Raw genomic sequence first — 19,755 nt, 5'->3', positions numbered from 1 at the left:
ACAATGCCATTTCGATCGCTACGACTGTACGATTCGTAACGTTCCAGCGATATCGTTACGATATCGCTGTGTCTGACACGCAGCAGCGATCAGGGATCCTGCTGAGAATCGTACGTCGTAGCAGATCGTTTAGAACTTTCTTTTGTCGCTGGATCTCCCGCTGTCATCGCTAGATCGGTGTGTGTGACACCGATCTAGCGATGCGATCTAGCGATGCGTTCGCTTGTAACCAGGGTAAACATCGGGTTACTAAGCGCAGGGCCGCGCTTAGTAACCCGATGTTTACCCTGGTTACAAGCGTAAAACTAAAAAAAAACAAACAGCACATACTTACATTCCGGTGTCCGTCAGGTCCCTTGCCGTCTGCTTCCCGCACTCAGTGACTGCCGGCCGTAAAGTGAAAGCTGAGCACAGCAGTGACGTCACCGCTGTGCTTTCACTTTCACTTTACGGCCAGCAGTCAGTGAGTGCGGGAACCAGACGGCTAGGGACCTGACGGACACCGGAATGTAAGTATGTGCTGTTTGTTTTTTTTTACGCTGGTAACCAGGGTAAACATCGGGTTACTAAGCGTGGTCCTGCGCTTAGTAACCCGATGTTTACCCTGGTTACCCGGGGACCTCGGCATCGTTGGTCGCTGGAGAGCTGTCTGTGTGACAGCTCCCCAGCGACCACACTACGATTTACCTACGATCACGGCCAGGTCATATCGCTGGTCGTGATCGTAGGTAAATCGTATAGTGTGACGGTACCCTAAGTCATTCTGAATTTAGGTGGTATTGCTAAAAAATAAATGCATGTATTTAGCTGGGATTTTCCAACCAAACGATTCTTAAGCAATTACCTATCTGTGGGGATATTGCTCTTCCAAATAAAAGTCCAAGACAAATAATATCTGGTTACACAAAGTAAATAGAGAACTTGGAAAGAAATGAACACTGATATCCGGCACAGCCAATAGTAACCCAGAGCACCAGTTGTATATATATATATTCGGATATCTGCCCGACTGGGCAAAAATGTTGAAAAAAAATACAAGGTTTAATTCAATGGGGACATCCTGCGTTTGTGTCAACACATAGATTACAGTTACATCATTAATACCATTACCATATAGTCAAAATAATAATAATATTTTTTTTTTTTAGAATTAATTCTTTTTTTTTTCCACTGCCCACCAGAAAAAAATTAAAGGTTTGTCTGACATATTTTTTTTTTAGCTATGGATGCTTTAGAAATAAAAAAATGGAGTCATAGTCATCTGCATGCAGCCCTGTATATTCATTGCAGGTCGGCTCCGGAAGCAATGCCTGCTCTGTTTGGTAGTTCCAGGATCATTGAAGCCTGTGATTGGCTGCAGCATTCAGATGACAAGAAGACTGCTGCAGCCAATCACAAGCTTCAGTGGCTGCCAAACAGAGCAGGCATTACTTCCGGAGCTGACCTGCTCTGGATACATGGGGCTGCAGGTAGATAAATAGGGCACAATTGGTTTATTATTTTAAAGACAACTGTGATGAAAAAAACCTTTTTGTATCAGGCAACCCCTTTAATTAATAGATTATATATAATCCAGATTGGTGCCATTAATAGCTTCCAGCTTCCACCATATGTATATAGCTCTGTCAGTTAAAGCTTCACGAAAGCTAAAATATATGCATGATGATTGGAAATATCAACCTCGGGAACAGAGTCCATGGCATCAGCAGTTGGAGACATATGTACTAGACAACTCTGCTCCAGCTTCAAAGAGAGCAAGATCTAAAGGTACCTTCACACTGACCAACTTAACAACGATATCGCTAGCGATCCGTAACGTTTCAGCATCCTGGATAGCGATATCGTTGTGTTTGACACGCAGCAGCGATCTGGATCCTGCTGTGACATCGTTGGTCGGAGCAGAAAGGCCAGAACTTTATTTCGTCGTTGGATCACCCGCTGACATCGCTGAATTGGCGTGTGTGACACCGATTCAGCGATGCCTTCACTGGTAACCAGTGCAGGGAAGCAGAACGCCGGGGGACGCGACAGACACCGGAATGTAAGTATGTAGTGTTTTTTTTTTTTTACATTAGCACTGGTAACCAGGGTAAACATTGGGTTACTAAGCGCGGCCCTGTGCTTAGTAACCCGATGTTTACCCTGGTTACCCGGGGACCGGCATCGTTGGTCGCTGGAAAGTTGTCTGTGTGACAGCTCTCCAGCGACCACACAGCGACGCTGCAGCGATCGGCATCGTTGTCTAGATCGCTGCAGTGTCGCTAAATGTGACGGTACCTTAAGGTAATTCCAATCCCGGCCAATTAATTAACAAATCTGTAAGGCTTGGAGTGGCCCACGGGGAAGAGGTGAATCCCCCGGGGGCCCTTGTGCAGGAATAAGCCACTTATGCCCCAACATGAGCAGTGGTAGGCTTAATACAGTTGACTCATTATGTGGAGACAAAAGCTGAATCTCGTTGATCATTTAACAAACTACCTAGATTATTATTATACTAGATTGTGGCCCGATTCTAACACATCGGGTATTCTAGAATATGCATGTCCCCGTAGTATATCGACAATGATGATTCCAGAATTCGTGGCAGACTGTGCCCGTCGCTGATTGGTCGAGGCAACCTTTATGACATCATCGTCGCTATGGCAACCATTATGACATCTACGTCGATACTGTGCCCGTCGCTGAATCAGAAACGTGGGATTTCTGCGTCCTTTATGACATCATCGTCGCTGTGCCCGTCGCTGTGCCTGGCGGCCTCGACCAATCAGAGAGGCGGGATTTCCAGGACAGACAGACAGAAAGACAGACAGACAGACAGAAAGACAGACAGACGGAAAAACCCTTAGGCAATTATATATATATATAGATAGGAGCAGAGGTAACCTTGGGAAAGAAGATAATGTGATATTTGCTTGTAGCTGAATAGTGGGCTCCCAGAGTCAGTGTTACTGGTGGGCCCTTGCCCCTCCATCTGATACTGATGCCAGTCATGGCTCCTATATAGCCTGAGTCCTGTACATTTGCCTTCCGCCAAAATTCAGCCTTAAGTTACCTTGATGTAAGAAACATGAGACTCAGTCCAGGGACAAGATGCTGTATTAGCACCGTCTTGATACATTCTGAACATAACATATAAGTCATAAAAGAAGTTTGCAGCAATCTATGACTGTAATATATAAAGATACGTGCAGAACCTGCATACACCCTTTGTCACTCCCATCTCATGTATTTACCTCTCTTGGAGCATCCGCTTGGATGAATTCTTCATAGATTTTCTTCGCCTTTCCTGCCTGCTTGGTTGGGGTCTTGATCTTTTTGTAATCCTCACAAGCCATCCAGAACTCAATGTTCTCCTCGCTGAATTCCATCTTCAGGAAGTTCTGGAAGGCAGAAAGTCCATCTGGACAGTGAAGAAAAAAAAGGATTAAAGCTAAAAACTGAAAAACAATTTATTAGTACTGAAATGACATCATAGACAATTCATGTGCATGCTATGTTGACCTCGAAGTGATGATTCCGATTGGGTACACTTCTATATTGATAGGCTCTGATTTGTAGATGATGCACTTATGGCACAAGTACACGATTTATAACATTGTAATAACAATTACATTGATATTGATACATTAATAACAAATTAACACCAAATATTGATACATTAATAACAAAACATTGAACAACCTCAGTTGTGATTGTTGCATGTAAAAGAAAGGAACCGTTCTTCGTTCGTGTGAGGACCTCTAAGGACTGTGCACCTTGCCTCATGGACTTTGTACACTTTCCTTCCAGAAGAGTCTTTTTTTCATGTTTTCCATGAACTTTGCCCCAAAAGACTGTGAAAATGCCACGTGTGCAAATGAAGGACTGTTGCTCACAACAGGACTTGATGGTCAGGACTTGATAGACTGTGTTTTTTCCACAAGGACGAATGTTTGGGGTGAGGGGTATGGACGAAAGTGATGTCCCAAGCAGGTTGAAGAAATTGGACTCTGCCCATGGACCGATGGGCATTGTGTGGGCCTGAGGGCTGTAGTTTTGTTAGGGGTCCTAACCTAGTATGATCAGGGTCAGTGTAAACCGACAAAGGACACTGTATACCCCTGAAAGAGGAGGCCGTTAATTTTATGTGTAAAAGCATACCACTTCCTGATAGTCAGCTTCCCAAAGATGTGATAAACCACAGTTAATTTATGTTTTAAGGGGGCAAGGGGAGAAATCACTTTTTTACACAGGACCCTGTAGGTTTGGATTTCTTTTTCCCTTAATAATGAAGACCTTCATTTAAATACAGCATTTTGTTATTACTTGTTTTATTTTTGTCTAATATTTCATTTGTTTGGTGATCTGAAACATTTAAGTGTGACAAACATGCAAAAGAGTGGGAAATCAGGAAGGGGGTAATCTACGGTTTTTGATATTGGCAATAAATCCGTGATATTCCTATCAGAAGTCTGCTTCTGGCCAATGTTTGATTTCCTCTTGTAGCAATTATATGCCCACTGCAGGCAATCACTGATTTTAGCAGTCACATGCCATCATCATCACTAAAGCAATTGATTGGCTGCAGGTTTCATGTGAATAATCTATGGCACTTGATTGCACCGTGTATTGGGCACTGGCTGTGTGATCTCAGCCAGGTATGTTTGATCCTGAAACGCTATGGCTATTTAGAGAGAAACATCCTTTAACTGCTTCACGTCAAAAGTCGTGTCCCTATCCTTGATGCAGGCTCACACACTGAACCTACATCTTTTTCTGCACATGATGGCTAATTTAGTTAGCCTTCATGTGCCTTTCACAGCCACAGGTGGAACCGCTCCACCCGCGACTCTTAACCTTGTTATATCCCACTGTCAATCTCTGACACAGGCATTTTACACATGCTGGCATGAAGAACGTCATTCCACGCTCGCACCGGCGCACCCATGATGTGTCTGCGGGACACCGATGGGTTGCCATGACAGCCAGGCATCAGTTAAAGACCACTTTGCCTGTCATTATGACCCTCCTGTGAAGCTGAGCCTGTAGTTTGCGTGGATAGGAAACCATGATTTTCTCTACACATAGCGCTGCTGATGCATTGCTATGCATAGTACAAGTGATCAGATGATCGAAGCTTCAAGTCTCCTAAGGGGACTAACAAATAAAGAAGAAAGTGAAGATCAAAGTTTAAAAATATGACAAAAATAAAAAAAAACACAAAAGTTCAAATCACTACCATTTTGCCCCATGAAAAATAAAACAATTACAAAAACTTTATATACACATATTTGGCTTCGCTGTGTTCATAAAAGTCTGATCTATCAAAATATAAAATAAATTAATCCAATCGGTAAACAGTGTAACGAGAAAAAAAATCAAAATGCCAGAATTATGTTTTTCTTGGCTGCCTCAATATTGCAATTTAGTGCAATAAGAGGCCATCAAAACATTGTATCTATTCCAAAATGATTTCAGTAAAAAAATCTGTTCAGGGCACATAAAGTAAGCCCTCGCAAAATAAAAAATGAAAATGTTACAGGTTTCAGAAAATGGCGACACAAACAAAAATTATTTTAGTTACAAATGTCTAAAAAAAAATTCAGTACTTAAATAAAAAAAAGTACCTATACATGTACCTGTGTACTTGTACTGACCTGGGGGGAATCATATTGCCTGGTCAGTCTTACCATATAGTGAACATGGTAAATTAAAAAAAAGAGGGGAATTGCGCTCATTTTGAAATTTCAAAGGACTCAGAATTTTTTTCCTGCTTTCCAGTGCATCACGTCACATGATAAAATGAATGATGGCATTAAAAAATACAACCTGTCCCATAAAAAACAAGCCCTCATATGGCTATGTGGATGGAAAGATAAAATAGTTTTGGCTCTTGGAAGAAAAGGAGGAAGAAACAGAAATTAAAAAAAATGGAAAACTGCAAGGTCGTAAAGGGGTTAAAATCTGCCGGGAGCCAAGCTGCACGGGAGACTAGTGGAACAGGTGGGTCCTTGGTGGCTTCCACTTGCCAGCTTCCCTGGAGTGAAGGTGTCATCCCTATACATGTATGCAGGGAGAGACCTGTCACTCCAGGATAGTTGGCGGCAAGAAGCCGATAGAGATCCATCTGTGAGATTAGTCTCTTGAGTGACTCGGTTCCAGGCGACTTATATTTTTCCATGAAATGTCGCAGCGTTTCAGAGTCAAACATATTTATCTGAAATTATACAGCCAGTGCCCGATACATGCTGCCCGAGGCTCAGACAGCATGTATCATATCAGCTATCAGGTTTACACAAAATGAGAATGCTTGGCCTGGGGGAAAATGTGTGTAAATGGGTTAGTAACTGGCTTAGTGATAGAAAGCAGAGGGTGGTTATAAATGGTATAGTCTCTAACTGGGTCGCTGTGACCAGTGGGGTACCGCAGGGGTCAGTATTGGGACCTGTTCTCTTCAACATATTCATTAATGATCTGGTAGAAGGTTTACACAGTAAAATATCGATATTTGCAGATGATACAAAACTATGTAAAGCAGTTAATACAAGAGAAGATAGTATTCTGCTACAGATGGATCTGGATAAGTTGGAAACTTGGGCTGAAAGGTGGCAGATGAGGTTTAACAATGATAAATGTAAGGTTATACACATGGGAAGAGGGAATCAATATCACCATTACACACTGAACGGGAAACCACTGGGTAAATCTGACAGGGAGAAGGACTTGGGGATCCTAGTTAATGATAAACTTACCTGGAGCAGCCAGTGCCAGGCAGCAGCTGCCAAGGCAAACAGGATCATGGGGTGCATTAAAAGAGGTCTGGATACACATGATGAGAGCATTATACTGCCTCTGTACAAATCCCTAGTTAGACCGCACATGGAGTACTGTGTCCAGTTTTGGGCACCGGTGCTCAGGAAGGATATAATGGAACTAGAGAGAGTACAAAGGAGGGCAACAAAATTAATAAAGGGGATGGGAGAACTACAATACCCAGATAGATTAGCGAAATTAGGATTATTTAGTCTAGAAAAAAGACGACTGAGGGGCGATCTAATAACCATGTATAAGTATATAAGGGGACAATACAAATATCTCGCTGAGGATCTGTTTATACCAAGGAAGGTGACGGGCACAAGGGGGCATTCTTTGCGTCTGGAGGAGAGAAGGTTTTTCCACCAACATAGAAGAGGATTCTTTACTGTTAGGGCAGTGAGAATCTGGAATTGCTTGCCTGAGGAGGTGGTGATGGCGAACTCAGTCGAGGGGTTCAAGAGAGGCCTGGATGTCTTCCTGGAGCAGAACAATATTGTATCATACAATTATTAGGTTCTGTAGAAGGACGTAGATCTGGGGATTTATTATGATGGAATATAGGCTGAACTGGATGGACAAATGTCTTTTTTCGGCCTTACTAACTATGTTACTATGTTACTATGTTACTATGTTACTTTAACAGAGATGATCATCTTGTAGGTCCCAAAGACCATGAATGTCATAATAGTGTTTCCAACACATAAACAAAGAAGAACATAAACTATATACACTTACCTACTGTATATGGTGAGAAACAAGTGGTAGAAATAATAAAAACAATACAACTACGGTATGTAACATCATCATAGATCTGATGAATGATATGTCAATTGTTAGCGCCATTTCTTACTTTGAAGGTTAACTCTATCATTGTGACACATAAGTCCGGTTGATGTTTTTAGTAATAATAGTAATATCCTAATCACATTGTTCAGCAGCTCTTCAAAGGGAAAATGATAAGAATCACATATACATATTCATTGCCTTGTTTGAGGACTAATGACTTTTGATTTCCGGCGTTAGGCTCAGTACATGAATTGTTTTCCTGGAATCTTTGCTCGCTGTTTACTCTTGGAGGACATCTGTATATGTTGCAGCAATGAATGTCGTATACAACTTATTTTTTCCTTGAGGGCAATTTTACGAAATACGTGATAAATGGGTACAAAGCTACAAGAATTATCTCCATTGCTCTATTTCCTGTTACATCATTTCTTTGAGTTTTCTTCCACTTGCCAACACTTTCATGTAATTGATATCATAAATGTTTACTCTAATTATAAATTTCTCGTTTGTAAGAAGACATCTAGGAATATGATATAGTTGCAAGACCACATTTATGGAGTAAGAACGTCTGTCTAAAGACAGACAGTAGCCCGGATAAATGTATTGTTCACAATAATGTAAAAAATAGTTTTTTTTTCTTGTAATCAAGAATAGTGTCCTAATAAAGAGAAGTTATGGGAAGGTGATCACCGCATTGAAGTTCACTTTATGACTGGTTCTAAATTGGCAAAAGTATTTGTAAATCTCTTTTAATGAAAATTCATTATGGTAATTACGATTGCTCGCATTGTCGCATTGTGACCTGTGACATAGAGTCGCAAATGTTTCTAAATGTATTGGATTTTCCATTGCTGGTCAATAGTCGATTTCAGAGTATTGTGTTAAGAGAATTGCTGTCGCGAGACACATTGTGTGTAGCCATAGCCTTAAGTGACATTTACACGTTCAGTATTTGGTCAGTATTTTACATCAGTAAAATTGTAAACCAAACCAGGAGTTGGTGATAAATACAGAAGTGGTGACATATTTCTATTATACTTTTCCTCTGAATGTTCCACTCCTGGTTTTGGCTTAAATTGATGTAGAATACTGAACATGTGAATGTGGCCTTATAAGAAATGTGAGGATAGAGCTGGTCGTGCAGTGGTTTGGTCAATCAGTGGTTACTGCAGGTTGTAGGCTTGCCGGAAGAGGTAGGTCTTCAGGTTCTTTTTGAAGGTTTCGATGGTACGTGACAGTCTGATATGTTGTGGTAGAGAGTTCCAGAGTAGGGGTGATACGTGAGAGAAATCTTGTATGCGATTGTGGGAAGAAGAGATAAGAGGGGAGTAGAGAAGGAGATCTTGTGAGGATCGGAGGTTGCATGCAGGAAAGTATCGGGAGACGAGGTCACAGATGTATGGAGGAGACAGGTTGTGGATGGCCTTGTATGTCATGGTTAGGCTTTTGCTGGAGTCTCTGGGTAATGGGGAGCCAGTGAAGGGATTGACAGAGGGGAGAAGCTGGGGAATAGTGGGGGGACAGGTGGATTTGTCGGGCAGCAGAGTTTAGAATAGATTGGAGGGGTGCGAGAGTGCCACAGAGCAGGAGGCTACAGTAGTCGAGGCGGGAGATGATGAAGGCATGGACTAGGGTTTTTGCAGATTCTTGGTTTAGGAATGTACGGATCTGTGAAATATTTTTGAGTTGAAGGCGGCAGGAAATGGAAAGGACTTGGATATGCGGTTTGAAGGAGAGATCAGTGTCAAGGATTACCCAGAGGCAGCGAGCTTGTGGGACTGAGGAGAGTGGGCAGCCGTTTACTGTAATGGATAGGTTCGTTGGGGGGTCACGTGAGATGGGGGAAAGACAATTAATTCTGTTTTGTCCATGTTAAGTTTTAGAAATCTAGCGGAGAAGAAGGATGAAATAGCGGATAAACATTGAGGGATTCTGGTTAGTAGGGTGGTGATATCTGGTCCAGAGATGTAGATCTGTGTGTCATCAGCATAGATACTGAAAACCATGACATTCTATGAGCTGTCCCAGACCAAAAGTGTAAATAGAGAAGACCAGGGGCCCTAGAACTGAACCTTGCGGGACTCCGACAGATAGGGGGCGAGGTGAGGAGGTGGTGTGTGAATGGGAGATGCTGAATGTTCGGTCAGTTAGGTATGAGGAGATCCAGGATAGGGCCAAGTCCGTGATGCCAAGGGATGAGAGGGTCTGTAGTAATAGGGAATGGTCCACTGTGTCAAAGGCAGAGGACAGGTCCAGGAGGAGGAGGATAGAGTAGTGTTGCTTGCTCTTGGCGGTTAATAGGTCATTGTTGACCTTAGTTAGGGCAGTTTCAGTGGAGTGGTGTGACCGGATGCCTGATTGTAAGCGGTCGAAGAGGGAGCAGGAAGATAGATGAGAGGACAGTTCAAGATGGACGTGTTGTTCCAGTAGTTTTGAGGCATAGGGGAGAAGTGATATAGGGCAATAGCTAGATACAGAGGATGGGTCCAAACCTACAGGGCTCTGTGTGAAAAAGTGATTTCCCTCTAAACCTAATAACTGGTTAGTCTTGAGTCTTTTACAATGCTCTGGTGGAATTTTGACCCACTCATCTTTGCAGAATTTTTGTAATTAAGCCACATTGGAGGGTTTCTGAGCATGAACCGTCTTTTTAGGTCATGTCACAGAATCTCAATCAGATTAAGGTCAGGACTTTCATTCGCCCACTCCAAAGTCTTAATTTTTGCTTTTCATAAGCCATTCAGATGTGTACTTGCTGGTGTGTTTTGGATCATTGTCCTGCTGCATAACCCAAGTGTGCTTCAGCTTGAGGTCACAAACAGATGGCAGGACATTGTATTTCAGGTTTTTTGGTAGACAGCAGAATTCATGGTTCAATGTACCACAGCAAGTATTCCAGGTCGTGGAGCAGAAAAACAAACCCAGACCATCACACTATCACCACCATATTTTACTATTGGTATGATGTTCCTTTTCTGAAATGCTGTGTTACATCTACTCCAGATGTAATGGGACCTACACTTTCCAAAAAGTTCAACTTTTGTCTCGTCAGTCCACAGAGTATTCTACCAAAAGTCTTGGGGATCAACAAGATGTTTTGTGGCAAAACTGAGAAGAGACTTTATGTTCTTATTTCTCAGCAGTGCTTTTCATCTTGGAACTCTGCCATGCAGGCCATTTTTGCCTAGTCTCTTTTTATGCTTGAGACATGAACACTGACCTTAACTGAGGCATGTGAAGCCTGCAGTTCTTTGTATTTTGTTGTGGAGTATTTTGTGACCTCTGATGAGCCGTCGCTGTGCTCTTGGGGTAATTTTGGTCATCCGGCAACTCTTGGGAAGGTTCACCACTGTTCCATGTTTTTGCAATTGTGCATAATGGCTCTCACTGGTTTGTTTGAGTCCCAAAGGTTTGGAAATGGCTTTGTAACCTTTACTAGACTGATAGATGTCAATTACTTTGTTTCTCATTTGTTTCAGAATTTCTATGGTTTGCGGCATGATGTCTAGCTTTTGAGGATATTTTGGTCTATTTCACTTTGCCAGGCAGGTCCTATTTAAGAGATTTCTTGAATGAGAACAGGTGTGCCAGTAATCAGGCCTGGATGTGGTCAGGGAATTTGAACTCAGTTTCCCAAAGATGTGATAAACCACAGTTAATTATGTTTTAAGAAGGGGGGATCACTTTTTCACACAGGGCCCTGTAGGTTTGGATTTCTTTTTACCTTAATAGTAAAGACCTTCATTTAAAAACTGCATTCTATGTTTCCTTGTGTTATCTTTGTCTAATATTTAAATTTATTTGGTGAACTGAAACATTTAGGTGTCGCAAACATGCAAAAGAATAGGAAATCAGGAAAGGGGCAAACACCTTTTCACACCACTGTAAATTTGTTTTTTTTTACTTTCTACCATTTTTAGCACAATGATAGAGTTGAATTTGTGAGTTTGATTAATCAAAACCTATCCATTTACTGAGTGCATTTGGTTGGTAGGGTTTAGTAATCTGATACGGGAGAGAAGGACTTGGGGATCCTAGTTAATGATAAACTTACCTGGAGCAGCCAGTGCCAGGCAGCAGCTGCTAAGGCAAACAGGATCATGGGGTGCATTAAAAGAGGTCTGGATACACATTATGAGAGCATTATACTGCCTCTGTACAAATCCCTATTTAGACCGCACATGGAGTACTGTGTCCAGTTTTGGGCACCGGTGCTCAGGAAGGATATAATGGAACTAGAGAGAGTACAAAGGAGGGCAACAAAATTAATAAAGAGGATGGGAGAACTACAATACCCAGATAGATTAGCGAAATTAGGATTATTTAGTCTAGAAAAAAGACGACTGAGGGGCGATCTAATAACCATGTATAAGTATATAAGGGGACAATACAAATATCTCGCTGAGGATCTATTTATACCAAGGAAGGTGACGGGCACAAGGGGGAATTCTTTGCGTCTGGAGGAGAGAAGGTTTTTTCACCAACATAGAAGAGGATTCTTTACTGTTAGGGCAGTGAGAATCTGGAATTGCTTGCCTGAGGAGGTGGTGATGGCAAACTCAGTTGAGGGGTTCAAGAGAGGCCTGGATGTCTTCCTGGAGCAGAACAATATTGTATCATACAATTATTAGGTTCTGTAGAAGGACGTAGATCTGGGGATTTATTATGATGGAATATAGGATGAACTGGATGGACAAATGTCTTTTTTCGGTCCTACTAACTATGTTACTATGTTACTATGTTACTATGAGACTAAAATATTAATGTGGAAAATATGTTTATGTTAAATGGATAATAAATGTGCAAATAATCTTGTATTTATGTCCATAATTGTTTGCAACTAAAGCACATCAATATTTGCAAGAGCATGGAAAAAAATCCACGTCAACAGATTACTAATATATGAATATACTGTTGAAAGGCAGAACTACAAGTTTGCCTCTGAGTTATATTTACCCATGAGCTACACGTACGCCTGGGAATAAAATTACACTTAAAAAGTTATGTACAAAAAAATTGTGGCTTGTAGTTCAGTAATGGGAGATATAGTATTTCTGTACCAATGTATTTTTAACCTTGTAATTGGAAATCTGGACGCTTAATATTTCCAAACCAGTAGGTGATGAAAGCATCAATCTCCCATTATACATGAACGCATACAGTACATGCTTTTCATTTTAGGGCTATTTCTATGAATAAATGGGAAAAACACTTTGATGGATTTTTTGGACTCTTATTTCACCCAGAAATAGTAGAGTGGTGGGAAAAAAATAAAAAAAAATTAGAATTTGATGGAATCTCAACTTTATTTGAAATCATTTTGGAGCACACCAAATCTTTACAAAATACTTGTATAACCATAGATGGATACAATGGCATACATATTGTGTAACAGCTATATATGGCCCATGGAAAAAAGGAGTTCAGCTCAGGAAGACCAAATTGTAGATCCACTACATAGAGAGGACATAAGCAAGACTCTTTCCCCAAGAGCACCGCAACAGTAACATTAAAGGGGACAAACACCCATAGGATCATGAAATCCTCCTGTCCTGGCATGGGAAGGAAAATGGCCAGGGGCAAATCGAGCACTGGGCCTTCATGTCCTCAAGGAGGGTGGGATTGCATAGCTCCCAACCATCCCGGATCATGGACTATCCTGATTTGGAGGAGCTGTCCCACAGGCTTTTGATGTCAGGGCTATGTCCCGACTTCCATTTACTCCCATTCTTCATCTTTGCTGTTCCATAGTTCTCCCTACTCTTCCCCTGAGTCTGTGGGACAGGGCTGGCATCTCTACTCTCTACAGACTTACATTCAATTAAATAAGCAATTATTTTCTTTTCTTGAGATATGATCTCACCAGGATTCAAACTCCCCACCCTGAAACATTGGAAGCAGTAACAAAAGTTACAAGCCACAGATTGAGAGAATTTTCTCATCGTTAATATACGTATATTGTATTCCTAAATTGCAGGCAGAGTGTACTGGTACCTAGAAATACATCTCTATATACCGGTGCATTTCTATGTACCTAGATCTTAGAAGAAAAATACATGTCTGAGATCTTCCTAACAATTTACTAAAAAACAATGAAAAGCAATTACAATAATGACAAATGTAAAACACATTAAAAACACTGTTCCAAATCAGCAGCAAAAAATGCAACAAATAAAAGTGAAAACATTTAAAATATGTAGCAAAAATGCAATAACCAGAGAAAATTGTTATTTAGTAGTTTGGTGGGGACACCCACAGAAAATTAAAAAAACTAAACAGTAACTACACAAAAAAGCAAGCTCTCATTTAATAAAGCGTACATAAAAATGAAAAAGTCATGGCTGCTACAACAAAAAAAATTGCTTCTGCTTGGAGAAAAGAAGGTTCAATCTCCAGAAGAGACAGACCTTCTTTTCCATGAGAACTATTAATCTATGGAAGTGTCTACTGCAGGAGCTTGTCACGATGGGAACTGTCGATGATTTTAGAAAGGTTTAGATGTTTTATTTTTACAAGAAAAAAACATAAATCTTATGTACAATGCCTACAAGTAGTATTCATCCCCCTGCAGATTTAGCAGGTTTAATAAGATGCAAATAAGTTAGAGCCTTCAAACTTCAAACAAGAGCAGGATTTATTAAAGGGAACCTGTCACCCCGTTTTTTGAGATTGAGCTATAAATACTGTTAAATAGGGCCTGCGCTGTGTGTTCCTATAGTGTATGTAGTGTACCCCGATTCCCTATGTATGCTGAGAAATAACTTACCAAAGTCGCCGTTTTCGCCTGTCAATCAGGCTGGTCAGGTCGGGAGGGCGTGGTGACATCGGTGGTTCTTCCTCAGCTTTACGTTGGTGGCGTAGTGGTGTAGTGGTGAAGACACAGCGCGTGATCTGCGCTGTAATCCCTTGCATCGGTGGGGGCGGCCATCTTCCTGGGGCCGCGCATGCGCAGATCGAGTGCTCTGCTGCACGGGGCTTCAGGAAAATGGCCGCGGGATGCCGCGCGTGCGCATTAGAGATCGCGGCGGCCATTTTCCCAAAGCCGAGATGCAAACTCGGCTTTGGGAAAATGGCCGCCGCGATCTCTAATGCGCACGCGCGGCATCCCGCGGCCATTTTCCTGAAGCCCCGTGCAGCAGAGCACTCGATCTGCGCACGCGCGGCCCCAGGAAGATGGCCGCCCCCACCGATGCAAGGGATTACAGCGCAGATCGCGCGCTGTGTCTTCACCACTACACCACTACGCCACCAACGTAAAGCTGAGGAAGAACCACCGATGTCACCACGCCCTCCCGACCTGACCAGCCTGATTGACAGGCGAAAACGGCGACTTTGGTAAGTTATTTCTCAGCATACATAGGGAATCGGGGTACACTACATACACTATAGGAACACACAGCGCAGGCCCTATTTAACAGTATTTATAGCTCAATCTCAAAAAACGGGGTGACAGGTTCCCTTTAACAGATGCATAAATCTTACAAACCAAAAAGTTGTGTTGCTCAGTTAAATTTTTATAAATTTTAAACATAAAAGTGTGGGTCAATTATTATTCAACCCCTAGGTTTAATATTTTGTGGAATAACCTTTGTTTGCAATTACAGCTAATAATCGTCTTTTATAAGACCTGATCAGGCCGGCACAGGTCTCTGGAGTTATCTTGGCCCACTCCTCCATGCAGATCTTCTCCAAGTTATCTAGGTTCTTTGGGTGTCTCATGTGGACTTTAATCTTGAGCTCCTTCCACAAGTTTTCAATTGGGTTAAGGTCAGGAGACTGACTAGGCCACTGCAACACCTTGATTTTTTGCCTCTTGAACCAGGCCTTGGTTTTCTTGGCTGTGTGCTTTGGGTCGTTGTCTTGTTGGAAGATGAAATGACGACCCATCTTAAGATCCTTGATGGAGGAGCGGAGGTTCTTGGCCAAAATCTCCGGGTAGGCCGTGCTATCCATCTTCCCATGGATGTGGACCAGATGGCCAGGCCCCTTGGCTGAGAAACAGCCCCACAGCATGATGCTGCCACCACCATGCTTGACTGTAGGGATGGTATTCTTGGGGTCGTATGCAGTGCCATCCAGTCTCCAAACGTCACGTGTGTGGTTGGCACCAAAGATCTCGATCTTGGTCTCATCAGACCAGAGAACCTTGAACCAGTCAGTCTCAGAGTCCTCCAAGTGATCATAAGCAAACTGTAGACGAGCCTTGACATGACGCTTTGAAAGTAAAGGTACCTTATGGGCTCGTCTGGAACGGAGACCATTGCGGTGGAGTACGTTACTTATGGTATTGACTGAAACCAATGTCCCCACTGCCATGAGATCTTCCCGGAGCTCCTTCCTTGTTGTCCTTGGGTTAGCCTTGACTCTTTGGACAAGCCTGGCCTCGGCACGGGAGGAACCTTTCAAAGGCTGTCCAGGCCGTGGAAGGCTAACAGTAGTTCCATAAGCCTTCCACTTCCGGATGATGCTCCCAACAGTGGAGACAGGTAGGCCCAACTCCTTGGAAATGGTTTTGTACCCCTTGCCAGCCTTGTGACCCTCCACGATCTTGTCTCTGATGGCCTTGGAATGCTCCTTTGTCTTTCCCATGTTGACCATGTATGAGTGCTGTTCACAAGTTTGGGGAGGGTCTTAAATAGTCAGAAAAGGCTGGAAAAAGAGATAATTAATCCAAACATGTGAAGCTCATTGTTCTTTGTGCCTGAACTACTTCTTAATACTTTAGGGGAACCAAACAGAATTCTGGTGGGTTGAGGGGTTGAATAATAAATGACCCTCTGAAAAGACTTTTCACAGTTTTAAAAAAACAAAACAAAGAAATAACATTCTTTTTTGCTGCAGTGCATTTCACACTTCCAGGCTGATCTACAGTCCAAATGTCACAATGCCAAGTTAATTCCAAATGTGTAAACCTGCTAAATCTGCAGGGGGTTGAATACTACTTGTAGGCACTGTAAATGTGTATAATTCTTGTTCTGAATGTTGATCCAGTTGATGGACACTTGGGATTAGGAGGGGAAAACTTTGGTCTTACTGGAACATGCACTATGGTCGCACCTAAACCCTTTCCCTTTATCATTTCCCATACATTGGTTGAACTTGAACATGTGTCTTTTATCACCCATATTAATTACGGAACTAGGCTAGCTAATCCTTCTACTGATCACAATTTGCATCCCAACGACTGTGTGACCACAAACAGGTACATACAAAGTAAACCTCTCCAGACAGAGTATCGTAAAATAGTGTTTTTTTTATTTTCCATGCTGGGGTGACATTCATTTTTGGGAAATATTGGCGCAAGAGGAAAAGTAAAGAAGAACACAGCTATCGATGTTCTGTGCCATTGAGTAACATATTATGTGCATTATATTATTAATCCTATTATAGAGTGTGTGGACAGGAAATTGTATTTCCTGCAAACTACATTTGGATCTATTAATGTAATAATAAGCAAAAGTATACTTCTGTAATTTTTTTTCTCCCTATGGGGTGAACGATGTGATATTTGAAATAATCCAATGCTTTCCTGGTCCTTGAGGCTAATTGAATGGTAATTGTAGAGCTGCTGAGCTGTTCTATAATTAATCAGTACAAAATAAAACAATTTACTTAAAAGGTCCTGTAATCTATTCTGTGCTGCTCGCGGGTATTTGCACAGATCATGCCTGTTTTTGTTTGAGCAATTACACTCAGTAACTATGACTCCTTTGTATGACAGCTAAGGGCAAATTATCAACTGATTGAGTAACACACTTCAATGTAGGAACTGTATGGAGGGTTAAATTGGCACAGAACTACTGGCAGATGTGGACCTCATAAAAATCTCACTTATATCCATGTGAGATTAGGAGACTGTCATACATTGATATTTTATTCAGTGCTAATGGCTAATTTAACCTGCATAAACTGTGAAAAACAGCTTTAAAAGGAATCTGTCACCGGGTTTTTGCTACCTCATCTGAGCGCAGCATAATGTTAGAAAATAGACCCTGATTTCAATGATGTATCACTTTGTGTCACAACTGCTTCACACAATCAACTATGTAGAATGTAGCAGAGTTCAGAGAGCTGACCCCGCCCACACGAGGTTCCTTATGTACATAGTCTATGGACAGTGAGCTGCTTATCAGAGGAGAGGGCGTGGTCGGACCACTTGGCACAAGGAAGCTAGTCTGAGCAATGATAATCTCCAGGTGATAAAATATTCATTGCCTGGAAACAACAGCACACAGCCTAATAAGTGACACATCTCTGAAATCTGTGTCTCAGCCCATACGTCATACTGTCCTCAGATTACATACCAAAAACCTGCTGACAGATCCCCTTTAAGTACTATTAAACAATTTTTTGTTAATGGTTTTGTGCAATTCTAGAAAAATTTTCATAAAAGAATATATATATCTATATATATAGAGAGAGAGAGAGAATGTGCAGAGCTCAACATGTTAAACAATACATGTATTTCATTGAAAAGTATTTAAAAAAATATATATTTATTGAATATACATGTTAAATGTATCAGAGATTCTGAGCAAAATCGAGCAGAAAAAAATGCAGCATTTAAACTACATGTGAACACGGTCTCAGCATTATATTTTCATGACCTTTTTTATGGGTTTAATTAAGAAAAATAAATAATCATACCATTTTTTACACTATTGATCTTCTTAAATTTCAGTTCATTGTAGCATACAGGTTAAGGATTACATAGTAAACAAATATGTCTGTTATTTGCTGAGTTGTGATGTTTATATTTTTATTAAGTTTTCATTAAACATTTTATTATTGTAATTGTTTTTCATAATGTTTTAGTAATTTTTTAGGAAGAAAAAAAAAATCTGACTTTTATTTTACATCCAGAATACAGGTAGACAGAAATTCACTAATATATTCAGATGTATCTCTATGTACCAGTAGAATCTGCCTGTAATTTAGGAGTATACAATGCATCTTCAAAAAGAGAAAAATTCTCCTCAGTTTGCCAGTACAGACTATGGCTCATAGTCTTTGCTCCTACCTTCAGTGATATGGGTTTGGGGGTCTAAATCCTTGGTAGTCCAGATGTCAAGACAAGGGAAGAATGAGTTATCTAATTGATGGTAAGTATATACAGAGCAAAGAGATGGCAGACTTGTCCCCCGAGAGGAGGAAGAACTATGGCGCAGTGAAGAAGCAGGAGAGACAAGTTAAGGTACCGTTACACTAAACGATTTACCAACGATCACGACCAGCGATACGACCTGGCCGTGATCGTTGGTAAGTCGTTGTGTGGTCGCTGGAGAGCTGTCACACAGACAGCTCTCTCCAGCGACCAACGATGCCGAAGTCCCCGGATAACCAGTGTAAACATCGGATTACTAAGCGCAGGGCTGCGCTTAGTAACCCGATGTTTACCCTGGTTACCATTGTAAAAGTAAAAAAAAAACAAAAAACAGTACATACTCACATTCCGTTGTCTGTCACATCCCCCGGCGTCAGCTTCCCTGCACTGTGTAAGCCCCGGCCGTAAAGCAGAGCACAGCGGTGACGTCACCGCTGTGCTCTGCTTTACGGCCAGCCGGCGCTGACACAGTCAGTGCGGGAAGCTGACGCCGCAGGACGTGACAGACAACGGAATGTGAGTATGTACTGTTTTTTTTTTAACTTTTACAATGGTAACCAGGGTAAATATCGGGTTACTAAGTGCAGCCCTGCGCTTAGTAACCCGATATTTACCCTGGTTACCAGTGAACACATCGCTGGATCGGCGTCACACACGCCGATTCAGCGATGACAGCGGTTGATCAGCGACCAAAAAAAAGGTCCTGATCACTCCCAGCGACCAATGATCTCCCAGAAGGGGCCTGATCGTTGGTCGCTGTCACGCATAACGATTTCGTTAACGATATCGTTGCTACGTCACAAAAAGCAACAATATCGTTAACGAAATCGTTATGTGTGAAGGTACCTTTACAGAGTGAGTGGGAATCAGGACATTGCTCTGAGCTCCCGGGTAGGCGGGACAGCTCCACCAAATTAGGACTGTCCCACTGGATCTGAGATAGTTAGGAGCTATGATCAGAAGTAACCTCTAGGGCAGGGGTGTCAAACTGCATTCCTCGAGGGCTGCAAACAGGTCATGTTTTCAGGATTTCCTTGCATTGCACAGGTGATAATTTAATCACCTGCAGA

The 19,755-nt window shown here is 41.8% G+C and overlaps 1 protein-coding gene across 1 annotated transcript in view; it reads right to left on the bottom strand.

Moving 5' to 3' along the window:
• LOC138648002 (regulator of G-protein signaling 5-like) overlaps positions 1-19,755 on the bottom strand; it is a 152,776-nt gene that overhangs the window by 55,285 nt on the left and 77,736 nt on the right. Inside the window, exon 4 of the mRNA XM_069737448.1 lies at positions 3,234-3,400. Within this exon, the coding sequence (XP_069593549.1) occupies positions 3,234-3,400 (167 nt within the window). The remainder of the gene's footprint in view (positions 1-3,233; positions 3,401-19,755) is intronic.

Source organism: Ranitomeya imitator, chromosome 8 (assembly GCF_032444005.1).
Source record: "Ranitomeya imitator isolate aRanImi1 chromosome 8, aRanImi1.pri, whole genome shotgun sequence".
Taxonomy (NCBI): domain Eukaryota; kingdom Metazoa; phylum Chordata; class Amphibia; order Anura; family Dendrobatidae; genus Ranitomeya; species Ranitomeya imitator.
This window is presented reverse-complemented; position numbering and strand designations above follow the sequence as displayed.